The sequence below is a fragment of the Opisthorchis viverrini genome (assembly GCF_000715545.1).
Source record: "Opisthorchis viverrini unplaced genomic scaffold opera_v5_193, whole genome shotgun sequence".
Taxonomy (NCBI): domain Eukaryota; kingdom Metazoa; phylum Platyhelminthes; class Trematoda; order Opisthorchiida; family Opisthorchiidae; genus Opisthorchis; species Opisthorchis viverrini.
The window spans coordinates 516,014-528,035 of NW_008751853.1; the positions used below are offsets into that span (position 1 = coordinate 516,014).

A 12,022-nucleotide genomic window follows, 5' to 3' on the forward strand; every position below is an offset into this window, starting at 1 on the left:
AGCCAATTCGAGACAATTGTATCGAACATTAAAAAGTGAATGTTGCTCACCGAAAATTTCACGGAGATGTTCCACTGTTTGTGCAAAGTTTAGATTTTTTGGATGTTTGGGAAGGATAAAGTTCGTGAACCGATCGTGCTCGAGGGTTCCAAGTTTCCGCACCAAGAGACGGGATTTCCACGCATCATCTTTGCCGGTGAATTCATTCAAGAACGTATCCTCCCAACGGCTGTACCACGAATCGAAAGTGAGACCAGATGCTGGCTCATAGTGCAATTCAGTTATAGTTGCAGCAGTGGAATCCGCAAAGGATAGTGAACTACCACTTTGAGATGAAACTGAAGTTTAGAGATTGATGACTTGAGTGAGAGACTGGACAAGTTGCAATTGCGATTGTTCAAATTGCGCTTGTTTTTGTTGAAGGATTGATTTCAAATCCTCAGCTGAAATTGACATTCTTGGGTTCGTGAAGGGTTTCCGACGCCAGTGTTATGGTCTCTACTAATCAGTCGGTCAACCTTGTCAGTTACACACGAAATTAAGAAGACCAAAAGCCTTAAGGAAATTATACCGCAGCAACTGAACAGCCAATATCGAGATTCGAAGAATCAAGAATGGAATGGAACAAAACAGTCCAATGAAAGGCTGAAATAGGGAGAGAGAAGTCTGATCTATGCACGGTAACCTAATCCGATGGCTAACGACTACCTTCTATTCTCAGAATTATATGTATTGTCGCTTATATGTGCCAGTATCCGTGCGGGTTTACGCCGATGAGACCTCAATTATGCGTTCCAGCCTAATCCACCGGTCAAACATGGTGTCATACTCATAAATGTACTCGATGTTACCTAATTTGAATATCTATCGTAATTGCTAGACCACTGTCTATGTGCGACGCTGTTTACAAGGACTCGGCTACACCGGATAGCTTAATCTAACGGTCGAACACCTCTCCGTCATACTTACTACTTTACGCGTTATCGCCCAAGCCTGAAAATGCCGACAACACCGTTAGCAGATTGTTCTTATCTATTTATTGGGCCGGTACAAATGCAGTGGATAGTCGCTCCAGTTTTCCTATTAAGCAGACCAATTTCACCAGACAGGGATTCCGGAGGTGAAGTTGCATAATCGATTAGATATCGTGGATGCCCTCAGTAACAGCAATGAAACCTTGTATTTAATCAAGTTCGACATGCCAACTTATCAGATACTTCTTAATTCACTTGTAAAAATGAAAAACCGATGTCCACTCAGTGAACGTGTGCAGATTTGGGCATTCTGTATTGGACGTGACCAAAACTGAAGCCGAAAAGAGGTATGTGCACAGCTTTTGTCTTTGTGACCTCACCTTGTATATACGATTTGTACCCATAACACCGGGTGTATCATCACAATAACGAATGTCAGTTGTCCAAGTGTGGCTTTCAATAGGGGTTATGAGGAAGTAAGACAAACTCCTCATCATTCCGGGACTCAAGAGGAAGTTACAGAAAACGTTTGCCTGCAATTAGGATTCAATTTTCCATTTTTTATCTCCTCTAAAGTTGGACGGAATATTTTTCCCTGGTTGGGCTACTATCAACCGATCGAAGTCGACAACGTAGCACGCCATCTCGGCTGACCGCTCGATGGACGGAAAGCTGCGTTTGTGCGACGGACCAGTGACTAAAGAAAATAGTTTAAATGCTACCTGCACACCCACCTGGTGGGTATGTCTAAAGAAATTCTCGTTATTACATCAAAAACTTTGATACGCCACCAACAATCGGCAAGGTCAGTTGACTGGCCATAGACACCTAACGGGACATCGTCTGTTAGCGTAAGAAGCAACTTAGGTTGCAACTTTTGCGTTCCATTGCCGCGAACGGACTGTCCAATGTGGTGGACGAATGTTGACGTGACATCAGCTGCATTTGCACAATCAGACGCTTCATGCATCTTGTAAGATTGCGTGGCTTCAGGAGCTTTAATTTACCGACAGTCCGTTGAAAACGCTTGTGCAAACCTTCCGCTAGTGATAGCTGTAGCCTGTGAAACACAGATAGAGGAATATCTCCCACTGGTAGGTTGTACTCTGTTAGCCACCGCTGGTGAATGGAAAATCAGCCTAGGCAGTGCATGTTTGATTAATTGACCCGCTGCAAGGGAACGAATGGCCCATAAAGACGGAAAGAAGTTGTACACAAGGTGGCCACACAGATTGATAAAGGGTGAATGTGAAGATACCAGCCGGGATGTTGAACATTTCGGGGCTTGTACCAAAAATCAGCTGGTACTAACAACAATGTCCTCACCCCGGAGCGATCTATCTGATAATGCATTGGATTTGGCGTTCATGTGCCAATGTGCTCAAAAACCTAATTGACGCAGAAAGAAGCTGCCGACCTCACAAAGTTATCGGTGGTCGCAGTGGACGGTGATGTACATCTCATACTCGTAGGCGAACCACTCGACTTGCCTGAAACCTTCTTGACAGCATGCTCCAGGCCATAAGCGTGATACATGCGCCTCTTCAAACGCCTGTTCGCGTTCTTCAGGCGATTACTGATCGAATTTCCGAAAGGTGGGAACTCAAGCTGCGCATGAATGGTCCACTTTCGGATGTTGTACAACCAGTGGACACTTGTATTAGGGTTGCAGCTGGAACAGATTCCACACAGGATCTTCACAGTGCGGTGAGATACACATGATTATTGTCAGATACAAAGTCACTTAGCCTCGATATCAAATCGGGTCATGATGTAGAATATGTGCGCCTGCGTTTAGAACTGTTTTGCAGAAGTTACTGCTAGATACTGAAATCACCTGCTTTTGGATGGCTTGTTGTGTATAAAAGTAGCAAAGCACCATGTCGCCGTTAAACACAGCTTTAGCAGCCCACATCTGCAACGCCGTCTCAAACGTGACGTCTCGGTGACGCATTGCCCACCCATCCTCTCCAAAATTAAGCTAATTGGATAGTGCAAAGGTACAAAAGGATTGATTTCAACAACTTAGTACACGACGTGGCTCACGATAAACAAGAACTAAAATTGAGAACCATTGCTGGCCATGAGTGATCTTGGTCGATTGAGCATATGACCGGAGTAACAGCAAGCGAGGATTGAGATGGAGATGGTGCGAACGTCGACACGGCAACTGGAGATACAGAAACCGATTGCTTCGCCAAGTGTAGATTTGGGTGACTGGATTGCCAGCATAAGTAGAAACTACCACTGTTAACCTGAGGCTCGTTTAAAGTTTGATTCGTGCTCCAAAAATTAGAACATTTCTGAGGTTAAAATCTGACGAAAAGGTGATGTCTCTATCAAGTGCAGCTTTTGCTAAGAAAACCGGTACATCGAAGACCCTATCTGGAAACCAAACTGCTAGTGAGAATGCGGGACCTCCGCTTTGACCGCACCGTGCTTCAGCTCCCAGCACTTAAGTCCAAAGTTCGTTGTTTCAAATTCAGCCACTGGCTTGTAGACCTGACAAAATCCAAAGATTGTGTCACCTATCTGAATAAATCCAAAGATGCATGAGAATGGTTGAATTCATCTAATCGAACGCCCTATTTTCACACTTGGTTTGTGGTTAGATTTAGAGAATGATTTAAGAAACAGCTTACTGGGCATTGTCACAATGGTAGAAGACAGAGCTTTGCGGATGTCACACAACGGTACCCGCATCCTTTGGACGTCGAACACGACATTACCACAGGTGGGTGCCAGTCATCCAATTTTGCTTTTGGCTACCACGAAGACCACTTTGAAGTCAAAGCCACGGTAGAAAATCCCGAACAAGCAAAGCACATATGCGCATGTACCCAGTGGGATGATAAGCAGTTTGTGCTGTTACATTTCAGTGTACCTACATATTTCGGTACGCAATCAACCCGAACACAAAGATAACAGGTCCTGGCTCGTGAAATCCGGTCAAGCATGCAGTCAAGATCATAGACCACGGGAATAAAACTTTCAGAATCCCTAATAAACGCAGTGCTTATCACTTGCAATAAAAGGTTGATTTACGAATAAGCCAGCATGAAATGATTCAGGATTTGGCCTTATTTAAATGCGAAATGAAAGCAGTGGTCCATTACGATCGTGGGCATTTTCATCTTCCTGCTAGCAAGGCTAACCGTTAAATTGTTGTCTAGAACAATCATTCTAACTATTCAGCGTTTCTGACTGATGGATAGTGAACACCTAAATTGAATCAAATTTTGATTCTTTTGGTGCCAACAAATCATTTAACGCCATGATTTCGCGTAGTCCTGGACTACGATGCAGGATTAAGCGTTGGTCTCGAGTGATATTTGAAGTTTAGGGCGATTTTCCAGCCAGAAGTTCTAAAATTGTAGCCGTTCTAACTGACATACATGAAATATGCAGTGTTTCCGCCAACTCACTTTTCCAAAAGCTTGCACCCAACTCCGCTACAACACCGCGACACCAGTGAACCTCTACAGTTTCACTGCAAGCCATAATTCTGAAATTCCCGCTACTATTTATTCTCTAGGCTAATCCCATCACTTCATCATCCCCAATTACAATTTCCGCGACCATGGCCACAAGCTAAACAGTCCAAGTCTTTGAAGCTCCATTGATTGTTTTAGTTCAAATAAACCGCCTGGATTATAATAACTCTGCTGCTATATTATATCCATCAGTCTTATTCCTTATTCCCTGCAGTTTGTAATTTTCTTGCCATTCATCAGGCATGCTGCCCTCATTCGTTTCGGTCTTACTCGCTACCTTTAAATTCCAGCGTCCCCACCTGAAAATGTTTGATCCTCTCTCTTTTCCGCGCAATCCCTTGTATCCACAATCCCCGGCAGTCCTGCTTTTTCTGACTGCAGCAACATAACCATGCCTGACGAAGTGCCATCAGTTGGAAATAAACTTTATTATTGTCAATACTGAATCAACGAAGCTGCCCTTCGTGAGCTGCGCTTATTCAAATTGTCATGAAAACGGATTGACCTAGCATGGGTTTGTGCCGGTTACACTACCGGTCTGAATAAAGCACCGAATAACTTCGAAAATTCTTTACTTTTGCTTGACGTTTATGTTAACATAAAAGCACTATGCAACCTTGTACACTTCAGAATTCTGTTTGCAGATTGAAATGTGAAATACACCAGATGCCTGGGAGTCAAGACGCATTGTGCCATATTCTGGATCATGCAAGTCTTTCTCAATGTGGACTGTGCCGTCAAGAATTTAGGAATCGTGAACACTACTGCGTAATATGCACGTGATTGCCATAAATGATGACCGATTCATTATTCGAACGATTATTGGGGGCCTTGTTTCTTCCCTCGAGTATCCACTAGGCAGAATATTCATGGTGTTCGGAGCAGCCACCAGCAAAGATTTAATTTTGGGAAGAGTAGCGAATGGGATGAGATCGCTGAAGTCTGGTGTGTAGAGGTGTAGAGATTAAATGGCATGTAGTTCAGTAATAGAGTCCAAGTCAAACTTCATTAGCTAGGAGCGGACCGATAATTTTTGAATAGGCCAGGATGGCAAAGGATTTTGGGCCAAGTAACTCAGAAAACGAGGACCGGCGAATCCTGTCAATGTATTGCTAATATGGTACAACAGGCACGGAACAAACCTGAATGGGTTTTTTAATTGGCAATTATGAGCTTACTCCAACAGCTGTGCAAGAGGCTAGTGTTGGCAATGAATCTGTGTCTTGTATTTTCAGTAATCAACGTCAGTCGGCTAGCAGGCACGAGGTGAGTGTGCAAAAATGTCTGGCAGAGCAAGTTGCAGACGAGGGGAAACGACCAAGGGTTATAGGCGCTGACCAATTTGGTGGGGACAAATGCGAGGTGAGCTTGAAAGTGAGCAGCCTTAAAGTCTGGCTCCGTGAAAGTCCTGTCAGATGGGCTCCGTTGCGCGGAAAGATGGCGTTAGCAGGGGCAACAAACACATGAAGAATCATTGGAATAAAACTCTCAGAGTGATGGACAACGATAAGTGTAGCTAGAATTTGCTGGATGGACTGAAACCTGCCATAAGTTTTGTGGGAAATTGAATGTATGCATCGCCATTCTTGGAATATCTGCTTCCAGCCCCGCCCATAACGCTAGTTTTGCTTTCTAGTATTGTTCAAAATACACAAAGGTGCGCGGGTTTAACTTTGGCTGGCGAAGTGAACTTGACGTGGTGTAACCTCAACTAGGAAGCTGAAAATATCTCTGCACATCAGCGCGAGCCCTGTGCCATTTAGGCTGCTCCATATATCTTCACCGCCCAACAAAATAGCAGTTTACCCCCACCTGTAACTCATAACGTTGTTAGATTGGTGGCACATTCGGAACGAGCACGAAAAAGCAGCAGAAAATACAAAACAAGGGTGCAATTTTATGGAGTTCCTAAACCAAATGTGGGGCTTAGAACCATTGACCATCAGGTGAGAGCCCGCACTACTGGAAGGTTGGGTGGCTTAACAAACGCAGCTTGCTACAACGCAACAGTTGACCCTCTCTTTAGGGTGAACTCGCACACCGCACGAGGTTTCAATCAATCATGCACATTTCAAGATGCCAAGCCACCAAGCGGTCATAATGGCGTTTTTGTGCTTACAATGACCTTTAGCCTCTAGATATTTTATCCTGTTGGAGAGAAAGGTAGGCCGGTTAAACAGCCCAGTCGATTTGAGCGAGGAAACCTGCAAACCGCTGCTAAAATAGGTGAGTCGTGGAGGAGGAAGATGAAATAGAAATACCGTTGGCGAAAAGGAGCAGAATGGGAATATTTGGCTTGTGTAAATGGTAACCAAAGGACGACAGAGAGTTTGTTTGGGATTCTAAGTCAAGTAGAGACACGAAACTTTGTTTTGTGTGCATGTTTAACGGGCTGTGGCTTTATGTTATAGTTTTGATCACTTCACTTTGGCAGACCGACTATTTTTAGGGACGTGTCACGTACTATCACTAACGAAATGCTACTCTGGTATGAATAACGCTAGTTAGAATTAGGAACCAACCATTAGCAGAGCTGACGGAATAATCTAGGACAGTGACCTAGCGAGAAAGATGGGGCTCAGGTCTTCAGAAGGATAAAGCCAGGTCAACAATGCAGTAGGATCAAATAAAGCAGGTATTCAACAGGCAACCAATTTTTGAGGCCAACAGGCGAGAGGACATGATATGATTGCGGAATCGTTTCATTTTTACCCACTCAGTGTATCTTCAGTAACCTCAAATGTGCTTTGATTCCGATTCGTGAAGGAGATTGGCGGGCCATTAAACATCACGTAGGGTGGCAGCGGGCATACCAGTAAAGAGCTGAGAGGAAAGTATGATGTATGCCGTTTAAAAGCTGTTCAGTTAGACGATCCTATATGCGCGTGTGATAAACTGAAAAAATTAGTGGCGTAGCTTATCACGAGTTGGAGGGCACACTAAGGTGTTGCAAGATTTACGGAATCACTATCAGGGACGGGAGTTCACGTTTGGCCCAATCTTCGATATAAAAGGGTTTTGGTGCAACAGAATATGTCGGAGAGTTGTACTTTAACTTGACCGTTCGAGCAACAGTGGTTCAAGGTCACGATTTTGAAACTAGTTTTGGTGCAACAGAATATGTCGGAGAGTTGTACTTTAACTTGACCGTTCGAGCAACAGTGGTTCAAGGTCACGATTTATGCAACTAGTGTTTGCGAGGGGGCTGGATTTTATGGAAAACATTTTGGTGAGTGAGCACTGGAACTATTCAACTGCCGGTCTGAAACTTCGGGTATATATGGAAGAGAATGCAGGACAGAATTATCTTGTCGGTAGCGGGCACTGCCCAACCATTGCAATTTTTTGCCCAGAGGATGAAAGCAATAATGTTAGAGAGCGAAGCATGTTCACTCGGGCGTTCTGAAAGTGGACCCGCTGGGGATAGCTAAAGACAATAGAGTGCCTTCAGTTTTACTTGAGTCAATCATGAGTCTGTACTAACGGTGAGCACGTCGCCTTTGAAGATGGAGCGGGAGAAAGCTATTTATGACTCAGGGGAAACGAAGGGGCATTTGACCAGAAATTTAGAGAGCCCAAGTCCTGTTCGATCTGGTAAAAGGCAAGATTCCATCAGGAACAATAAATGTGCAGAGGGTATATTACCTACAAAGAGGAAGGATTCGCGCTGGGATGCCGCAACGAAGACCCTATTGATATAGAGTGAGAAGAGGAGGAGACCTATCACGCTCCATTCAACGGCTCCACCAGTGATCAGTGGCGGATACAGCTGTCTGTTGCAAATTTATACTGTTTGTTCTGTCAAAGTAAAAGGAGATAAAACATTGAAATAGGGATTTAGTCTTTCCAACAGATTGCGCTTTTGTAGCAAATATGTATGAGTTACCTGGTCAAAAGCTTTTTGAATATCCAGGTGGACTGTTGCAGTTGAGTACGTGGCACCGCAGACAATTGCGACTGTCATAAAAAGTTTTTCTGGCAACCTCAGGCAGATCTCCAATCAGAAAACTACTGCCGACCGTCTGTTGCATTTGCACCCGGAAGGAATGGTGCTTACGGGACTTTGGCCAGACGGTGAAGGGTTCTGATTAAAAGACGGATATGATACGTCTCTTTAGGTGGAAGTAACTCGTTCAGAAGAGGATTTCAAATGCAAGCGAACAATGGACTATCTCTACTTAGATGAGACGGTTTTAGAGTTGAGTGAGCGGGTAAAAGGATTGAAAACAAGGATTTTGACGTCTTGTTCACCATATCTCAGGACCTGGAATGGAAGTCCATCCGCCGCCGGCACAACGCTGTTATTGAGGTTTTCGGAAAGGAACGGAAGCATAGGAAGGGTGAGTTACTTTAAAAAACGACGGGCGGCTAATCTGACCGTTAGAAGCTGTGGGATGTAAGCCATAGATTATGGGCTCGACTTGAGGGACGGGCAAGTAGCAACTGGCGGAATAAACGTTCAGTTAGGTTTCACTAAGGGAATCGGTGGCTGGATTAAAATCGTTGGGCGGGGGAAAGTAACTGAGTGACTATTTGGGCTACAGTGCCCAACAAATAGGAAGCTTAATAAACTATAGTGAGAAGGAGCCGCGAGAGCAATCCTCGCCTCGCGGTATTTAAGAGGTACTCACAAAGAATCTCGATCAGTTGAGAGCCCATTGATGGGAAGCTCTAATGCAAAGCCATGAGACTACTCATATTCTATGGTATTTAGTGAATTTTGGTATTCGAGTTTCTATTAACTAACGTGAAATTTTTTGTGGAAGAAAAGAAACAAAGAGAAGTCAGCTGGTTGTAGTAGGCGTAAAACTTGTGATAAGTGTTGGTCAAAGGAAAGAGGTTGCTCCAGTGCCACTAATCCAGCAAGAAATGAGAAATCAACAAGCAATAAAGAAGCCAGCAAAAGACCTGAAGAAGAGAGATGAGGGACGGAAGGACCAGGGAGGTTCAACTTGGAGACATTTGACCGAATTGAAAGAAGCATTTGAATGAGCACTTGCAAGGAATTGTGGGCCAACTGCAGCTGCAACCAAAAGACCCTGTATATATTATGCATATTATCCCATTTTATATCCCCTCAAACTCAATGTTTTGCGAATCTCCTCCCACTCCCTCACCGTCTCAAGCTTTGAACTTCGGAAGTGCCCCTTTTGGACGACCTGGTTAGCTGATATCCACCCCACCTGGCCTATGATCCACAACTTCGGGATAGCCAAGCGGACCAAGAAAACCTACAATCCCGTACCGGCCTTGTTTCAGCTTGTTTCCTCCACCAGGCTGAAATGAATGCCGCTGCCAAATGAGCTGCACTCCCCAGCCGAATAATCTCAAATGTGGCGTCCGTCACCGGGCTATCCAGAAATTGAAACATGTCAGGCCAGTGATGGCACGGCACTGACATACTCAGTTTGATAGCACACCCGCAACCGTTCCATCCTTCCTCCCAACCGAGCCCTCTTGTCTAATCTTTCCATCGATTGCAAGTAGGACAGACTCCCCAGCTGACCCTATTTGTATCCATGACATTCATTCCAACGTGTTGGACTACTCTTTTGAATTCGGCCACCTATGGATCCGCATCCAACAAAACCCCTGCACCTGACTTCCCTAGAACAGTGCAACAAGTGAGTCTGCTTGTTCTAAGATTGCACCATATTTTAGGGACTCAGCTGGTCATTTTCTACTAATTCGAATTATCCATACTCAACCTCCACTTTTGCTCGTTGTGAATCCGGCCGTTTACCCAATCGATCAAGGTCAATCATCGCCAGCAATTGTTTTCAGTTTTAGTTCATGTCGGCCGGCTGAGTCATTGCATTAGTCGGACCTTGTTGATTCCCCCTGTGAATCAACAATGAACAAGGGTAACTTTCATTGTTTCCTGACTACTCATGAGTAACATGACTTACACCTGTTTATTATGGCACCGTTTCGCTTCCTTGCTGCTTGTTTTCCCCCCTGCGCTGTTGCGGCCAACTCACACTGTCAAACTGGTTCCTACTTAAGGTATGTTTATCCCTCAGTAATTGATGTCAATATTTTGTTGCCCGTCTGTCAAAGCCTGCAAGTTCGTCTCTATTGCACCTATCTTCGAGCGCCCACTCCGATGGAAAATCGGCCGACCGGGTATCGAACCCGGATCATTCAGGCGGCAGGCAAAAGCGCTACCCGTGTATCACCTCTGTCAGATGGCCCTTGCTGAGCTTTGTTTTAAACGGACGAAACCGCGCAATCTGACCTGTCACGCGACACGAGCGGCTGCGTCGACGCCAACCGAAATACGGTCCCTCACATCCCGAACATACTTACTCCTGCGCTGTTGCGGCCAACTCACACTGTCAAACTGATGTTTTTACATCGTTTGGTACTTACTTGTTGTTGCCCCTATAGAAATCCGTGCTGCGTCGGTGACGATTTCCCGCTCCTGCTGATTGAGTCATTGTTGATTGTACGTTTGCTTAATCCATGATGCCTACTTATCCGTTTGTCTGTAGAACCAGTTCCTGTCACTCCTCAGTATATCATCTGCTGCCCCATGTCTGTCTGCTCCTATTGACTACTGGCTACGAACTGCGTATAATCAAATAGCCGCAGTCGACCTGTGAGATCCATAACCGTCCGGATCTTACAGATCTCATGTCCATTGTTCCGAACAAGTTGCGGAAGAAACCTATTATTAGTATTATTTCATCGGATAATTCCCACTGTTTAAAAAATTGTCCTCTGTTCGCGCAATCCCCACTAGTCGCAAATCCCCCCGTCATGCCCCATTCAGACTGGAAACGCAGGATCATGCCAGGCGGTATGCCACCCAGAAGTTGAGGATAAAAATTGTTATTATGAACACAATCCAGAAACGCCTCTCCACACTGGGTCATTCAAGCAGCGAGGCGTGCGGGAAACGGCCTATGGTTGAAGAAAAAAGAGCGAAAAAAGAGAAGAGAGAAAATGAGGCAATGAGCTGGTGCTAGGAGAAGTATCGTTCAGCAAATACTGTAGCCTGGTATAGGCAAACAACTGATGTGCCTTTTTACACTCAAACGACCCATATTGGAAAATGTTATTTGAGTCTTTGGGATTCGTACACTAGGTAAGACACGGTTCCGTCAGAGTTAATACGATTGCCAAGATATGTAACATTCTTCACAACCTCCAGTGCTTCTCCTTGAATTGTACATTACACGTTCCGCAGAACGACTTTGCGCTTTGTTGGTGCACAGAGAATGCAGAAAGATGTTACGGTGATGTTCAATTCATTCGACAGCGTTTGTGCTTAGCCATCGGTTAAATGGGTTTTGAAAACCAGGGTTTCGAAAACCTTACGACGTTTGCTTGGCTATTTCATCTATGACGAAGTTGAACGAGAGGAAAGAGCGGACATCATTCCCAGATACCATTTTTATAGGGAGGCTTTTAGGGAGCTCACCATACACCCTTACATGCCCAATAGTAAGTAAACATTAGGAAAAGATTATGTTCAAAAAATTCTGAGTGGTCCTTTTTTGAGCAAGTGTAGTTAGGAGCACTGACCGACTAACAGAATCGAACGCACCT

At 44.7% G+C, this 12,022-nt stretch overlaps 1 protein-coding gene across 1 annotated transcript in view; it reads left to right on the plus strand.

Moving 5' to 3' along the window:
• Positions 1 to 10,670, plus strand: part of T265_08000 (hypothetical protein) — a gene marked incomplete at both ends in the record, with an annotated part of 32,375 nt that extends 21,705 nt beyond the window's left edge. The window contains 3 exons of the mRNA XM_009173681.1: positions 5,704 to 5,830; positions 8,730 to 8,808; positions 10,492 to 10,670. Of these exons, the coding sequence (XP_009171945.1) occupies positions 5,704 to 5,830; positions 8,730 to 8,808; positions 10,492 to 10,670 (385 nt within the window). The remainder of the gene's footprint in view (positions 1 to 5,703; positions 5,831 to 8,729; positions 8,809 to 10,491) is intronic.
• Positions 10,671 to 12,022: the final 1,352 nt, after the last annotated feature.